Source organism: Prunus mume, linkage group LG3, assembly GCF_029339155.1.
Source record: "Prunus mume cultivar Tortuosa linkage group LG3, ASM2933915v1, whole genome shotgun sequence".
Taxonomy (NCBI): domain Eukaryota; kingdom Viridiplantae; phylum Streptophyta; class Magnoliopsida; order Rosales; family Rosaceae; genus Prunus; species Prunus mume.
The window spans coordinates 5454907-5472794 of record NC_142700.1 but is presented as its reverse complement, the minus strand read 5'-3'; the positions used below and the strand labels follow the sequence as shown (position 1 = coordinate 5472794).

Below are 17888 nucleotides of genomic sequence, written 5' to 3'. Positions count from 1 at the left end.
AGAAAATTGAGTTCATTTTGTAAGATGTTAGAGCGTGACTCGGACGGTGAAGTCGTGAACTCGAGCCACAGCTCAATGAGCAGCGAGAGCTGTAGCAGCTTCAGCCGCCTCTCCTTCGACGCTGCCGCCACCACCACCGCCGCCGACTTCGCAACCGAAACCTTGTGCCTCAAGCCCCACCGCTCCTCCGACTTCGCCTACTCAGCCATTCGCTCCAAGAAAACCGCCCCCACTTTCCGCGACTTCCGCCTCCTCCGCCGCATCGGCGCCGGCGACATCGGTACCGTCTACCTCTGCACCCTCAGAGGCACCGGTTCTAGTCCTGCCGATCAGGATCGCGAGTCTTCTTCGTCTTCCTCGTGCTTTTACGCCATGAAAGTCGTCGACAAGGAAGCTCTGGCGCTGAAGAAGAAGGTCCACAGAGCCGAGATGGAGAGAAAAATCCTCAAGATGCTCGACCACCCGTTCTTGCCTACGCTCTACGCCGAGTTCGAAGCCTCGCATTTCTCTTGCATCGTCATGGAGTACTGTTCCGGCGGCGACTTGCACTCTCTCCGTCATAAGCAGCCTAACAAGCGCTTCTCTCTCACCTCGGCTAGGTACATTCAATTTGAAATTTCTGAATATTCCTCTATTTTTCTCAGATACTATGACATTGCATCATTTTCTTTTTTTTCTCTTGATTTTTTTTTTAATTTTCGAAAAACGAATAAAAACAAATTTAAATATGGCCTCTAATTTCTGGTTTTTGTATTCTTGTGCTTACAAGGCCCAGATAAGATCATGAGATGTTCTTATCTTGTCTGCTTTATCTCTCTGCAAAGTCGTCTTCAATCCAGATTTTGTTTATGTTTTTTGAATCGAAAATTTTGGTGCTAAATTTTTGTTTCAACTCGAATGAGTCAACCCGGTCTAACTCGGATATTTCGTCAAAACTTTCCAGGTTTTATGCTGCGGAGGTTCTGGTGGCCTTGGAATACCTCCACATGTTGGGAATCATCTACAGGGACCTAAAACCCGAGAACGTGCTGGTCAGATCGGACGGTCACATCATGCTCTCCGACTTTGACCTCTCCCTCTGCTCAGACGCAATCCCAGCCGTTGAATCTCCCGACTCCTACTCTGACTCGAGGTCCCTATCCACTCCATCCTACACCCGCCCGCAGCAAACCACAGCACTCACCCCATTCTCCTGCCTCTCGACCCGGCTCTTCCGCTCGCGCAAAGTCCAGACCCTCTCCCCGAACCGGCTTTTCGTCGCCGAACCGGTCGCCGCCAGGTCACGTTCCTTCGTCGGTACCCACGAGTACGTGTCACCGGAAGTCGCCTCCGGCAGTTCCCACGGAAACGCCGTTGACTGGTGGGCTTTCGGGATCTTCCTCTACGAGTTGATCTACGGCCGCACGCCGTTCGCGGCTCCATCGAACGAGAACACCCTGCGCAACATCGTGAAAAAGCCCCTTGCGTTCCCGACCCCCACGCCCTCGAGCGCGCTCGAAGGCCACGCGCGTGACCTCATTTCCGGGTTCCTCAACAAGGACCCGGAGCGCCGGCTCGGGTCGAAGCGCGGAGCCGCTGACGTCAAGAAGCATCCGTTCTTTAAGGGCATCAACTTGGCGTTGGTACGGTCCCTCACGCCGCCGATGATCCCGGGCCTAATACGAAGGCAAAACACGACGCCGTCTTACCAGGCCAAGAAGACTGATAAAAATAGAAATACTAGGCAATCTACGGCGTTCGAGTACTTCTGAGAAGCAACGGCGAGATGTTCGCCACGTGTTGAGACAGTCCTGCCAGATTTTGTTACTGACGGGTGACAGTTGTGTATATTCGAGCTGTCTTCTGTTTTTATTATTTGCTTATAAATAGGTAAATATCTGAGAATATGAGAAAAAAGCTGTATTGCTACCGTGTCATTATGTACACGTAGGTTGCTATAGTAGATGTAGAAGAAAGGCAAGTAGGATCCTAAATATTACTATATTTTGAAAAGCCAATATCCATGATTGATCCTGGGAAACACTTTTCTTTTTACTTTTATCATTCTCGTTATTATTATTATTATTGATTACATAATTTCTCTAGAAGGTTTAGGAAAAGCTGAAGAAAACTGCGTGCTTTGAATTCCATGGTTATGGCTAAAGTCCAAGGTCGGTTCATTTGTTTATAGGGAAAGAAAACTACATGCTATATGGTATTAACAAAACGGAATATGGGGCTGTAAGTTATTATTGCATGTGTTTATTTTGGCTCCTTGAAAGGTTTTGTGAATGTATATTCAAATGTTTATTATTCTGTTTAATTTAAGCATCTGGCATTTGTTTCTCTGATGTCACGCATCTCACATTTGTTTAATCAATTCATACACCAAATAAACCATCATCAAGCACCCTAAACCTACTACAAAGAGAGAGCATCCCGGACCTACTGTCATCTCAACTTAAAATATAAACATAGCATATGCCATTTAATAATTTCACTCTTGGATTAGACTTTCAAACCAACCACAACTTCCCACCACCTCCCACTCTTCATCCGGGTCAAGAAAAACTTACGTATCCGAGTGGTGGGACAATCGTGTTTATAATGAAGAACCATAACTTCTTTTTGCCTTTTATTCTCGTTCACATCTTATGTATCATCGAGAAAGAAGATTAGATATATATACATATGCAACGGACGTTATAGATACAATTGTCCCATCATTCCATTATATGTAAAGTTTATCTCCTCCACAATTTGAACATACATATGATAACATTATTCCAAATTGGTGGAAAATTTGGTTGAAGTTTACAAAAAGTTATTGTAAACCAAAAACCAAAAAACAAAAAATAAGAAAAGGCATATGTGCAAATAACAAACAAAAGAGAGGCAGCCTGATGCGCCGCGTCGACACTAGACAGTGGACAATAAGCATGGTGTGGGGTCACAACCCCGAAAATCAACGGCTCAGATTAGTCTACCCTTCCTTAAATTTTTATTCTTTTTAAATTTGGCTCAAACTTTAAATCAATGGACAAAAATAATTTAGTTGAAATCAGTGCTCAAAAAGCGCAAGAGTCTTTGCATTTCCCGAGGTGGTAGTATCATAGAGGTATACCAGCCGAGAAATCCACTTTACCGATAAATACACGTGTATTGAATCGGACGGTGTGGATTGCTCCATGAGTACGGACGTACCGATGGAATATTGGACAGAAGTTTTGGTGGGCCGGTGGGGGAGGGAAAGCCCAATAGGCCCAGTAGCCCAGTGACGACACATGGGATTTGTCCATGCGACCACCTGCCAACCAGGCAGCCCTACCAGCTATTAAAAGTTCCTGTCCCTTCCTTGTCCAAAACCAAAACAAACAAATTACTCACCCAAAAAGAAAAAGAATACAAAAATAGAAAAGCCAAAACAAAACAAAATATACCCACAGATGCTTCACCTACCCAATGAAACTATACCACGTGTCTCGACAACATGCCTGCCACGTGACAAGTCCTCCAATCTCATGCAAGGTTTCTTGTGCATGAGCATGCATGACCCCTCATTCACACTACGTACCTTTCATGTATCAAAACTCGAAACTAAAACCACATGGCACGTAGAAAATGATTTTGAACTTGATTTAATAGAGATTAGAATTATAATTAAACAAGATATTAAATTAACTGATTTGGAAAAGTAACCCTAACTTAAAAATGAGTGATTGGATGGTCATAGCTAGCTAGGTGTCTAGTTTTATGATTAGCTAGAAGATGGATTGTTATGGTTGTCTTTCCATCAAAGGTAATTGCAATTGGGAAGTGACCTCTAATTAACTAGTATTGGAAAGTTAAAATTAGTTGGCAAAATAAACCTGCACACATCCGAACTTTCCCTCTCTAATTATAATGATATTAGCACAATAATAACGTGTAAACATCTAAATAAAATAATAACTATATATATAAAATTTAAATAGAACATTTTTTATTAAAAAAAAAAGAAAAAAAAAGGAGCCAACTAGGTAATCGTCTAGGAATATTAAATAGTTTGACTTTTCGGCTTTTTAAAGAATAGTATAATCAAACTAATGTCATCATATTATTGTTGCTCATGCAATAATTTATAAACGAAGGGAATTTGTTGGGTTAAGAGCAAAATTTAGGTTTTGTTGTCGACCACTTTAGAGAGAGAGAGAAGAGAGGGAGAAAATGCCAGTTGAGAGATGATGTTGCGAAAACAAAATTGCCAGCTACATAAGAGCATGTATTAAATGTTATGGGCCAGCTCTGAAGCCTTGAACATCTTCACCGAACATGGAACTAAATTATTGTGTTTATTTTGGGAAAAAGATTGATGATTCTATTTATTTAATTGTTTTTTAGTACACGTAATAACAGTCTAAATTATAAGAGATATGGATTTTTCTCTCATACATGCTACCATAATGTCATAAGAGTTCGAAACTAAGACTACTAGTCTGCAAATTAATGTCCCTTTCCACCGGACTAGACCCCTTTGATTGATGACTATTTCTTCAAAGTGATTATGACGAGATTAATTTCATCACATTATTTTGTCTTATATATAATGCCCTGCCCTTTTCATTTCTTTATATTTGTAATGAGATGAACCATATGATCAAGGGCATAATTAGAGAATATGAGTCGGCTATCAATTTATTTTTGCCTTTGTTTATATGTGAGTCATTCATTGACGTTTTCTTGGAAGCTGCTTAGATGGAGTAAATCAATTTTTGCTAAGGTTAGATGGACTAAATTTCACTAATGATATGTTTAATAATCCGTAATTGGATTAGGAGGAATTGAATTGAATTAAGAAGGAGTTGGATCAAGGAGAATTAAATTCTGGATTCATATTGAAGTTGTTTACTAAACCATATGAATTGAGGAGAGTTAGATTCCGAATTCCTATTGAAGTTATTTACTAAATTATATGGAATTGAGGTAGCAGTAACTCTAATTACTAGAATATCCTCGTTGTTGGGTTAAAGTAGATGACAAATTTAGAATTTTAAAAATTATGTGAGGATATAATGGGTAAAAAAGATGAATTCTTAATAGGTTAGTTATCTATGAATTAGAATATCACATCTCACCCCACAATTGAATTCCTATAAAATATAGAATTCAATTCCTAATTTTGTGTGAGCTCCACTTACTTTTCAATTCATTGATGTGAAGTAAACGCAGGAATCCTGCATATGTGGAATTCAATTCTAGATGAGAATTCATATTCCTGATTAGTAAACACACCATAAGTAAAGTGAATTTCCAACAAACTAGCACTAAGTTTCACTATGTCTTAAGATTACACTGGATTGGGATAAACCCTACCCTAATCTAAGGATGGTTCTGGCCTTGCATATTGATCACTACATTTGTAGTCAAATTATGTGGAGATGTTTAATTATTCGAATTTTGGTTCACTTACATTCGCCAAATTATTACCGTAAGAAAAACTATTTTTAAACATTTTCGAAAGAATTATATTTTGTGTGTGTGGTTACACGTGACCGACACGAAGCACACGTGGAGGCTGTTGAATGGGCGTAAAGAACATGGAGTGTCATGTGAGATCTTTGCCGTACGAATCCAGGTCTAGTAAGTCAAAAGGGGGAGAGTGAGTGATGAGGTATGCGTAAGAAATAGCGTAAGATGAATCAATCAATCAATCAATCAGACTCTGAGTCTGAGTGGAAGTGGGTCCCACGACTGGTGTTGATATAGAGAAGGAGAAAGGCAAGGCAACAAATCCCATTGGTGGCTCAGCCTCTGCCTCTGCCCGATGCGGCGTCGATCGTTTCACTGCCTGCGTTTTTGAATTGTGGGGGAAAGAAAAGAGGGTCACGTGAGGTGAGCATGCACCGTAACTTGTGCCCTGTATGTAAGGGACATTAGATGGAAAGACTATTATACCCCTAGTGGTTAGTGTTTAGGCTCTCAGTTTGACCTAATCAAGGCTGTTAAACTCTGTCAGTGGGATACTTTTGATTTCCGAGCAAATTTGTAGGCCTGCCTCTGTTGGCACATGGTGCTTACGGCCTATAAGTTCTGCTCTCTCTGCTCTCTCTGCTCTGATGCCATTATTGATTTGAGGTCAAGTTAATGAGATGGAGTTGATAGGTTTTTGACTTGGTTTGTGGTTCAGTTGGATTGGATTGGTTGAGGGTATTTTTTTTTCTTTTCGGATTTAACTTGGATTGGATTGGATTGATTTGTTGAGAATGACACGTCACACGTACAGGTAATGCCTTGGGTTTTGATTCCTTTGGCAAGCAGGTATTATATTTAATTTTCTAAAATCTATTTCCTTATTTTTTTTGGGTAATTTCATTATTTAATTATTTATGTACCTAGTCCACTTAGAAAAACTTTATTGACTTTCCTTATCTATTTTCCTGTTTGCCTTTCCCGCAAACCTTCCTGAGGCAACGAGGTTAACAAAACCACAAACTATATATACACACACTTATTAATGGTTCATTAGCTAAATATATTTTTTGTTAACCTAAAGCACCTCTCTATAAGCACACTAACAAGATGAAGAGAAAAGCTTCAGAATTGACAATGGAGCAGAAAGAAGCGAAGCTATATAAAAACAGAAGGTACGTAAGCTTCTCAAAGAGGCGCAGTGGCCTGTTTAGCAAGGGTAAACACTTCTGCAAAAAGTTTGAAGCAGAAATCGGCATTGTTGTGCTCTCTGAAGCAGGCAGGCCTTATTGGTCCCTGGACAACCCTTCCCTCGACACCGTCCTCGACCGCTTCATGCAAACAGACCAGGCACCTACTAGTGCCATTGATTTCAAGGTCAGATGGCAGAAGAAGAGGAAGAAAGAGGAACAAGATAATGAGGTTCAAGGACAGCTTGCGGAGGAGGTGAAATCATGTCGAACAGTTAAGGACATGTTTTCGTTGAGAGACAAATACTTGGTGCTTCTTCAGGACTATACTAACAAGGAGATGAAAGGTTCACATGTTTTGGAGAAGGGTAAGGCAAAACGTGTCTCGACCTCACCATCAAACCTAAGTTTTGAGGATAGTGGTTGGGTGGAACCAATTTCAAGGCATAAAGACATATGTTCTAGTTCAACCCTAAGGCTTGATAGTGAACATGATCACCGTCTTGGGAACAACGATGGTGTCCGCGGCGGCCACGATGACGGGTGGTTTTGGGATGAGATTTTGAAAGATGGTTACACACAAGGTGTTCTGATGGAACCAATATTGAAATCCGAAGACGTTTTGTATGATTTAACACTAAATTTGGAGAGTGATCGTAATGTGTTTGATACTCATCATGGTAACATCAATGGGGGAGAGGGATCTTCTTGGTGCAAAGATTGGGAGGATGGTAAAGCGCAATGTGCCTTGATGCAACCAATTTCGAAATCCGAAGAGGTCTTGCATAATTCAACCCAAAATTTGGAGAGTAATCGTAATGTTTTTACTGATCAACAGGGCAACAACAATGACGATGATGGAACTTTTTGGGATAGAGTTTTGGAATATGATAAGACTCATCAACTAGCAAATTCTGAAGACGTCTTGTTTAATTCAACCCCAAATTTTGAGTGTGATCGTCTTAGCAACAAAAACGACGGCGGCGACAACAACATATCTTTCTGGGACAAAATTTTGGAAGAGGGTAAGTCGGAATGTGTCTCTTTCCAACCAATATCGGAATCCAAAGACTTCTTGTATAATCCAAGCCTGAATTTCGAGAGTGATAATCGTGGGTTTGATCATTATCAAGGTGACAACAATGGTGGTGAGGAACTTTGTTGGAATTACTACTAAAAAAACTCAACACTACCTACTGATTTTGATTTGTCCCCCTAAGTTGATTTTTGAGAAAATTATTTGTCTGCACTAGCAATAGAGACCATGCAGCCACCATTGTTGTATCATTGTCCTAGTTTGGAGCTGCTATTGGTTATAGGGTAGCATTTAGTGAGTTAGTCCTTCCCTATTGGAATGGTTTCTTTTAAAATAGGAACGTATCAATCACATGAGTTAGCCATCGGTCCTCATTCTATCATTAACTCATTAATAATATTATTTATATAATACATTTAAAGCCATCGGTCCCCATTCACATATATTAGTTTTTAGAAAAAAGTGCACTTTCAATATTGATTTCTATTTAATAATTTATAATAATAAAAAAGAATTTTGGATGAAATAGTCCAGTATACTTGCTCTTCACCAAGCCTCAGCATCTCCATTTCAGGTTGCTCATTTTTCTTCCTCTGCTCTTCATTTTGCACCCTTTGCTCTTCAAGTGCTGCTTGCATGGTCTGTACTTCTTGTCATACCCCTCTTTGCTAAGTTTCTATCCCATCCCAGGCACATCAACCCATGACACCCCAGCTCCAAATCTTCTATGTTTCTTCAATTCGTTTACTAAAATCAGCCTGCCCAAAATGCTTATATCAGTAGGAAATGGAGGCGGCTTGAAATTTTAGTTCAAACATCTCTAACTTTAAACTTTAGAACAAACTGATATAGAATTTGGCAGCTGATAAGTATCTGCAATTGTAGCATTATCCCATCCTTGTAGAATGCTACCAATTGTAGCAGCAATGGCCACCATCACAGCTCCCCTCATCTTTTCACCAATGAATAAATGACACCCTTAATATCAAACAAACCTGAAAGGAAAAAGTACTCACATATCACAAAATTAATAAATCATTTCCACCTAAGATAGACCCAAATCTAACTCACTCATAAGTGTAAGAAGAATGACACATGTCAAGCAAATTATGGAGAAGGTCCAAAGGAGAAAGTTGCTAGCATTCCTCTTAGGTTATATGTGAGTGGAGCCGAATGGGCTGCAACTTCCTTTAACAAGTTGGGACTGATAAAAAATCCCAAATATTAAGAGAAATAATGAAAATCATTTTTTTTGCATTACACACCAACGTTTATCCCAAATACTTTTTGAAAGGGTAAAATTGGGTTTTAACGCCTTTGGTTTTGCCATCTTGGATTCCTTTGGCAAACCGGTAATACTCTTTCCGTTATAATTAATTTTGGGTAAATTACTCAAATAGTCCTCAAACTTATACTCGATTTACATTTTAGTCCTTCAATTAAATTATTTGTTCAAATGATCCATCAACTCTATATTAATCGCTCCATTGATCCTACCGTTACATTATGTTAAATGTTGCCATTAAATGTAAGGGTAAAGCCGTCCATAACCGTCATATGTTCCCCAAATAGGTGATAAAATGGTGATATATAGGTGATAAAGTGGTGATACATAGGTGATAAAGTGGTGATATATAGATTATAAAGTGGTGATACATAGGTAATACAGTAGTGATAAATAGGTGATACATAGGTCAAAAGTCTTATTTGCCCCCTACAAATGTTGCATGTGCTGCTCACATGACTAAATTTAATAGAAAATATAACGGTAGGACCAAAGCGCCAATTAATAAAGAGTTGGTGGACCATTTGAACGAATAGTTTAGTTTATGGACCAAAATGTAAATCGGGTACAAATTTGAGGACCATTTGAGTAATTTACCCATTAATTTTCTTCAACCTCCATACTTTCTAAAATCTATTTCCTTATTTTTTTTGGGAATTAATTATTTATTTACCTAGTTCATGGAGAAAAACTTTATTGACTTTCCTAATCTATTTCCTTGTTTGCCTTTCACCCAAACCCAATTAAGCCACTGATCACTGTCGTTTCCTAAGGCAACGAGGTTAACAAAACCACAAACTATATATACATAGTTATTAACAGTTCATCAGCTAAATATATTTTTTATTAACCTAAAGTAGCTCTCTATAAGCACACTAACAAGATGAAGAGAAAAGCTTTAGAAGTAATAATACTGCAAAAAAAAGTGATGCAATATAAAAACAGAAGGTACGTGAGCTTCTCAAAAAGGCGTAGAGGTCTGTTTAGTAAGGGTAAAGACTTCTGCAGTGACTACGTGTCCCCTGAGTTCTGCGAGGATATGTGTTCTTGGGCTGACCACTCGTCCCCTGAGTTCTGCAAGGTTGTAACATACATGGTACTTGAAATTGACAGAATGTGAATGAGGGTACTCCTAGGTGGAGAGTATTTGAGTTTTGAGATGTTTTAAACTAAAATTGATGATTTTATCTTGGTACTTATTGGTAAAATCCTTAATACATGTTTTCCGATGTATGAGACAAGAATGGAGGTTTTTCTAAGTTTTAAGGATTTTATACAATTCACAACTATTTTCTTAAGTGATGAGTTTGTTTTTACATATGAAAGATGGAAGCATGTTTTATTCAAACCGTTGATAGTGCTATTAAGGTTTCATGTGGCCAATGTTATTTTAATAATTTTCTCATTTTCCTACTTATTTGTAATGAGTTATTATATATATATATATATATAAAATAACTCTATGTGATGAGTGGAAGATTATTCTAAAATCAATATCTTTTGCTTGAGTTTAGTGGATTGATTAGAATTTGAAGGTTTTGGGTTTTGGGAAAGTGTGAAGAAATATTTGATTTATGTGCTTACATGTGGGTTGAAATTTGCTTTCGTGTTGAAAGAACTACGTGTGGCTTGATTCCTCAGTAAGGATACGTAGGCAACTTAGGTTAACCTAGGTACAGCCGCAAAATAAATGGTTGGGTTATGCTTTAGAATTTGTGGCTTTTTGTAAAGTAAGAAATAAATTCGTAGATTACGTTGATATTGCCCTGGTAAGGTTGAATTTGAGGCTGGAGGCCCATCCGCAAAGTGTGTGTTAGCGTTGTGGATGCTGAGTTGGAAGATATTAAAATGTGATTTTTACAAGTGAAAATAATTTGGTAAATGTCAGTTTTTTAGGGGAGACTCTGTCGGTTTTCCGATAGAAGTCAAATCCTAAAGCAGTTTTTGAATTAGGGCAAGAAGGGGTATTGGACAATTGTGCCGATACTTGACAGGTGTTGGTCACTCACATGGTTAGACACAGATTCCAAAGTGAAATTTGAGTTGGGTCCTATCATAACTAACTGGCGTAACTCACCAGATTTGGTATATTTCATAGATTGTTTAGAGAAGTTTCGAGATGAAGATTCTCAAGAAAATGGAGGTAGGTTTTGCGGTGGAGAGTGGGGAAGTAGTGAGAAATAAAAAATTATTGAGGGTTATATTGAGGAGTCATAATAAAGGGATTTAATTTAGTATTTTATTTAATCGAAGTGCTATTAAAATTCCAATAAATGGGTAGAGGAGACAAGACTATTTTTGCCTTTTTATCTGTCCATTATCATTTTTTTCTTCTTCACCATATTATATTCTGTTTCAACTCTTTTGTACCCAACAAAATGAAAACTATACAAAGTTAATCATCATTATAATCCCTCACCAGGAGAAACACTTAAATAAAAAAGGGATAACACTATTTACTATTTTTGACCACTTGTGTTATGTCACATGTAATAACTTTTTTACGTGGAAATATGTGATTGGCCAAAAATAACAAAACAATATTCTCCTCGTTTCATACAAAGTTTTTCTGATTCACCATAGCCTCGGAACAACTTATGGAATATGAAGTTTTGGGCTGCACGAAGACTTCTGGGTTTGGTTGGTGTGGGCCTATATTGGGCAGTAGAAGTTTTTGAAGCTTCTTTTTGGCGGCAACGGAGCATATAGAAGGAAAACAACAATTTCCCCAAATGGTCCGGTCCATCAATTTTGATCACAATTTAATTTTGGTCCCTAGACTTTCATAAAAATGAAATTAGAAGCACAAATCCTATATTTTCCCAGAATATTTGTTAGCAACTTTTAATACTTTCGAAACTGATTTCTAATATCCAAAGCAACTTTTTTTTCATAAAAAATACATGCGTTTTGAATGTTGTCAATGAAAATCCAATTTCATTGAAATCACTATCATCCGAGTAGTTTCCATTAGAATCATAATTACATTCGCCAGAACAAGCAGAACAGTCACAGTCCTTGTAGTCACGACCAGCATAGGGGAATTCGTAGTCATTGGCTACTGCATCAAGAAATTTGTAGCCATTGATGGAATCTTCGGGAAGCCGCAATTGTTTAATTCGTTGGGCACATTTTTCTCCCAAAGTTCTCGTCAGATCAAGATTGAAACATTGGCACAGATCAAGTGACTCAAGATGAGGACAAGACGTAAGTAAGAATCTTCCTAAAGCCATAATTAGTGAGCCGATTCCCGAAAAGTTGAAGGTGGTGTAAACCGCTCATCGTTCCGGCTATAGCAAGTGCTTCTTCATCATGCTCATAGGGTAGACAATCTACGCCTTTGTATTTGGACCAGCGGCCGTTCAATTTGAATGACTTCAAAAGAGGGCAAGAGCGACCAACCACTTTTATAGATGTATCTGAGAGATGTGCATTATTTAGATAAATAATAGGTACTTTATTCGTGGTAGAAAATAGGTACATTATTTAGATAAATAATAGGTACTTTATTTGTAGTAGGTATATTATTCAAATGGTAGGTACATTGGATGACATATAATACCTAAATCCTAATTGTAAGTACATTAAAATTAATGTAGGTATATTGGAATAGATAATTATGTACACTTTTCATACTAGGTAAATTATATTTTTCATAAAACAAATAGGTACATTATTTTTTCAACATAATTAGTATGTACAGTTTTATTCATAAACAATTATAAAGTGGATTATTAGTCATGTATAATTCATAAAAAGAAAATAACATAAACATTTTATTAAACAAACCAATTACCCAAATTTGAATTTATTGTTATTTTTTTTAAAAATGTTCCAAAATTAATTCCTACACCTATTACAACCATTTGGAGATATTTCCAAATTCAACATCTGTTATTATATACAATCCAATTAAAAACTGTTTCCATATTGATTCTACATTAATATACAAAATGCAATAATGGCTTAGTTGGGGGTATTTTTGGAATCTGAAAAGTACAATAAATCAGATTTTATGCTTAATTAGGTAACTTGCTGAGTTGGATCCTAGTCATGGGTTTTTACTTATACAAATTGGGTATTACAAATTTATAGGAACAAAAAGTGAAAGGTTTTAAGTATGACAAATTGAATTTAAAGGGTGTAATCCAACCCTCATTTACTAAAAAATTTAAATAGAATACCTGTCGGTGATGTACTTAAAGAAGATCATCGGTGCACGTGTGCTGGATATTGATATCGACCAGATTACTGCAGCCACGATCCACTGCGTGGCGGCACGTCTTATCCAAGTCGGAGGTCCCAGAGGTTGAAACCACGATTTTTGCCCATGTTGACGGTGCGGTGCGCCAGGTGAGAGTATTGAAGCGGTGATGTCCCGGGGAAGGTCCAGCCAGTTTTGCAATTCGGCTGGGGGTGGTGGTGGTGGTTGTTGGGGGCGGGGGGTGTTCTGGATTTCGATTTGGGTTTGCCCTTTGAGCGGCAGGTTTTCTTGTTTCTTTTCTTGCCCATCAAGTTTTGGTTTGGTTGTTTGGATTGTGGGATTATGCGGGAAAGTTTCGAAATGGGGATTCTCGGGAAAATGGAGGATTTGGAGAGTGGGAAACAAGTGACGACTGATCAAATAAAATGGTTTTTGGCCTACATTGATCGGACCGTGAATTTCTTGTTTTGTACACAGGTCGTGCCATGGACTCACTTTTTATTTATTTATTATTATTATTATTATTATTATTATTTTTATTTAAGGTTCTCGTTGGTTTTGCCACCGCATATACAAGGTAAACTACAATTTCACCAAATAGTTTATAAAATTTGATCAATATTTCATTTTGGTCCCTAGACTTTCATAGCAATGAATTTTAAGAAGCACAAATCCTATATTCTCCCAGAATCCTTGTTAGAGCAACTCCAGCCTCAAAAAGAGGCTTTATCACGTGAATAGTGGTTGCAAAACTTTTGGATTCTATTCATTTTTTTGTTTTATTCACAATTTTATTTACCTTAATAATTAATGTGGATAATATTTTCAATAAGATTTACGGGTTTCTCGACTATTCAAGACTAATCGATAAAATTTATAAGATTTTTTGTTCAAATTTTTGATGAATTTCAAAATTCAAATTTATATAAATTTTTGGGTTCAATTTGAATGAATTTCAAAATTCAAATTTCGGATGAATTTCAAAATCAAATTTCGATACATTTGGGTTCAAATTTGGATGAATTTCAAAATTCAAATTTCGTAAAATTAGGTTCAAATTTGGATGAATTTCAAATTTGAGATAAGATTTTCATCCAATCAAATCAAGCCACGTTTTATCTTGTAAATTTTTCTATAAAACCAAAGGCTCACCTCATACCTCTCACACCACATCTTTCAATATTTTCATTTCTTAGAGTTTAGCATTCATACTCCATTCATTCTCAATGGAAGAATATAGGAGATGCTTGGAGAGGCATGAGAGAGAAAGAAAGGAGAGAAACCGTAGAAAAATCAATGAGTTGCAGAGGCAAGTTGATGAACAAGTTCTCATAGCAATGGAAGAGGAAGAGAACCAAGGTCGCCGTGGTGGTTCAAAGTCGACATAGGCAGGTAAGAATCTTTGGAAGATTATTTTATCCCAACTGCTTTGTACTGATGTTGATTTTCGAAGGCGATTTAGAATGCAACCCCACTTGTTCAATAAAATCATGCATGATATTTGCAATTATGATGCATACTTTGTTCAAAAGTGTGATGCTCTGGGGTTTTGGGCCTTCTCGGAAAAAGCTTATATGGAGTATCTCAGGTGGATGAGGTTGCTCGAAATGGGAAGTCCACATCTTCCATGGTGCTCCACGCCCCTGGTTTCAATAGAAGAAGCCATAAAAATAAAAACTAAAATTACAAGGTGAAAGAGATGAAAATGTTGAGTGAAGAGTGAAAAATATGTTGAGTAATTGTATAAGTAGAATAAAATGTATGAGAATTGATGTTGAAAGTGAAGGGTATTTATATGTATTTATAGGAAAAAATCATAATTTTTAGGATTTTTAAAAAATTTCGATTTTTTTTCATAATTTTATTGTCCAAAATCTTTAACATAATCAAATTGCAGCAAGTTTACAAGGAATGGTGTCAATTAAAATCTAGATTCAACCTTCATCTATTATATTATTTCATATCAAGTTGTCTTTTTTGTTTCTTTAAAATAAAAATAAAAATAATTAAACAACAATGGCCAGGGACATGATAATAAAAAGCTCTTAAACCTAAATATATATATATAATCAACCAACTTTCCATGATCAAAATAGAAAACTTGACATTGTTCTCATAAAACAGCAAGTTTACAAGGGCAATCCAAAAAGTTTCAGCTCTCACTCTCCCCTCCAAATTCAATACCACCCTCTGTTTCCCAGATTTCAGCTGCTTGACGGTCTCGAATTCAAAACAGGTCAGAGAATCGAATTTTGGTAAAATCATCATAGAAATCACTATCATCCGAGTAGTATCCATTAAAATCATAAGGATAATCATCATCACAGTCAAAGTCCTCAGAATCATTATAAAATCCATAGTCACATGGTGCAGTACGAAATTCATAGTCATCAATGGAATCATTGGGAAGGCGCAACTGTTTAATTCGTTCAGCACATCTTTTTCCCAAAGCTACCTTCAGATCAAGATTGAAACAATGGCGCAGATCAAGTGACTCAAGATGAGGACAACAATCAAGAATCTTACTCAAGCCATCATTGGTGAGCCGATTCCCGAAAAGTTGAAGGTGGTGTAAACCATTCATCGTTCCTGCTATAGCAAGTGCTTCATCATCTTTCCCGAAAGAATCAATCACAGGACCACCATTCTCATCACCATTCTCATCATCATTCCAATCATCAAATCCATCATAGGCACCAAACCCACTGATCCCATAAACCGAAAATTCGGGCCTGTTCAATTTGAATGACTTCAAAAGAGGGCAAGAGCGCCCAACCATTTCTAGAGATGTACGTGACAGATTGCATACATAGATCTCAAGCTCCTCTAACAGAGTAAGCTTCGAAGCCACCTTACCCAACCCCACGCGTGATATGCTATAGCAACTAACTAGCCGGAGACGTCTGATCCCACCGCAACTATAGCCATTACACAGAAACAGAAATGCAGCCAAACAAATTCTAATCAACATATTATCATTGGAATTTGGAAGGAGATTCCAAAAAGAACAAAACAAATGATCAAGCAAATCTACATGGGTTACTCTGTTCCTGTGCAATTTTTAATTTCGAATTGAATATAACATCACAAAAAGACTAATTTTGGGGAATCTATTGAGCAAAGTTTAAGAAATTAATAAAATCTTCACACCAAAACAATCTACAAAATAAAATTTTGAATACCTGTCAGTGATATACTTAAGCAGATCGTCGTCGCCGAAGTGCTCGATATTGACATCGACCAGACCGCCACAGCTACGATCCACTGCGTGGCGGCACATCGCATCCAAGTTGTAGAACATGTCGTCGTAATCGGCATCGTTGGCCATGTCGATGGTGCGCCACATGAGAGGGTCCTTGCAGATGATGCGCCAAGCCATGCACACCATCTGCGCGCCCTCCAGAATCTCGACCGCTCTGAGTCGCGAGAGTATCGAAACGGTGACGTCCCGTGGAAGGTCCAGCCAGTTTCGCATTTCGGCTGGGGGGGTTCTGGATTTGGGTTTGGGCCTCCAGACGAGGGTCTTCTTGTTTCTTTTCTTGCCCATGAGTTTTGGTTGTTTGGATTCTGGGATTGTGCGGGAAAGTTTCGAAACGGGGATTCTTGGGAAAATGGAGGATTAGGGTTTGCCGCTGGAGAGTGGCAAAATCACTGATCAAATACGAAGTTTCGGAACAAGTGCGATACAAGCGTTTTGGTTGGTTCTGGGCCTACATTCGACCGTGGTTTTTATTTATTTATTTATTTTTATAAAAAGGTTTATATCCGTACTTTTTAAATGCTTGCTATTTTGTGCACCAAAGACTTTTTAAAAAAACACCCAACGGATCTAGTCTAGTGATAAAAGAAAGCAAACTGGTAAAAAGACCGACCACGTGGAGGGCGCGAACCGAAAAGCCCAAGTTTTGTTCACAAAATCTCCTAAAATAAAGGGTCTTAATTTGCAGATTAATGATTTCAAAATCAGACATCCGCGGCACCTTAGAAGAAAGAAAACGCTCTTACTGATAATTGGGCCAGACCATGACTTCTAGGTTTGGTTGGTTGTATGCTTGTTTAGGCCCAAGATGGCACGAAAGAAGAAACAACCTAAAGGTAAATAGCCAAAAACAATATATTTACCTACCTAACCACAAAATTTGAAACACGTGAAGCTGCGTTTAAAAACAAAAAATCCCAGCATGTTGTAGAACATAATAATGTGTGTGCATGATGCTACAGAGGTGGTTTTTTTTCTTTTTCTAAATAAGTAATCAAGTGTCTTATAAAATATATATGTGATTAGGTACAAGTGTGTGTGTGTGTGTGTGTGTGTGGCAAAAGAAATGGTACAACTGGGTAATGCTATTTGTTAATAGAGCTTGTAATTGTGGCGTTAATGGTGGTCACTACCACATGCATGGGATGGGATTGGAGATATGATTCCATGTCTGGTCAACAAGGAATGACTAAGGAAGAGATATGGTAACATGCTTTTGGGTGGAGTCTTCTGTTTTATTATTATTATTATTATTCTAAACAAAAATAAATATTAGGTAAGAAAAAAGGATCCAACAAAAGTTCTATGGATGTCATTAGTCCATATATATATATAATAAGTTATATTGAAGAATGAGAAAATCTAACAAATGATTTCGTGTGTGTAAAAACTCTTAACCATTTCAATTACAAGTTCCTTACTTATTTTATATGTTTTGTTAAATCTGTTCGGTTTCTATTTCAAACCAACAATTTTCTAGTTTTTTT

General features: G+C 37.6%; 2 protein-coding genes and 1 pseudogene across 3 annotated transcripts; 1 reads left to right on the top strand and 2 right to left on the bottom strand.

The window, feature by feature from the left end:
* Nucleotides 1–24: 24 nt before the first annotated feature.
* Nucleotides 25–2020, top strand: PID (Protein kinase superfamily protein). The gene is made up of 2 exons (XM_008227326.2): nucleotides 25–599; nucleotides 944–2020. Exons 1-2 carry the CDS (start codon nucleotides 25–27, stop codon nucleotides 1749–1751), a joined length of 1383 nt encoding a protein of 460 aa, XP_008225548.1. The 3' UTR covers nucleotides 1752–2020.
* Nucleotides 2021–11772: 9752 nt separating this feature from the next.
* On the bottom strand, nucleotides 11773–13449 carry LOC148918505 (putative F-box protein At4g05475; annotated as a pseudogene).
* A 1755-nt stretch (nucleotides 13450–15204) lies between these two features.
* On the bottom strand, nucleotides 15205–16844 carry LOC103325181 (F-box protein SKIP19-like). 2 transcript variants are annotated; one of them, XM_089048898.1, is made up of 2 exons: nucleotides 16325–16844; nucleotides 15205–16102 (listed from the first exon to the last, which is right to left on the bottom strand). In XM_089048898.1, the coding sequence occupies exons 1-2, from the start codon at nucleotides 16687–16689 to the stop codon at nucleotides 15370–15372; spliced, it is 1098 nt and encodes a 365-aa protein (XP_088905024.1). In that variant the 5' UTR covers nucleotides 16690–16844; the 3' UTR covers nucleotides 15205–15369. The 2 variants fall into 2 exon arrangements, with proteins under 2 accessions (XP_088905024.1, XP_008225547.1); XM_008227325.3 differs by having other exon boundaries at nucleotides 15205–16060; nucleotides 16325–16842.
* Between the last annotated feature and the right edge of the window lie 1044 nt (nucleotides 16845–17888).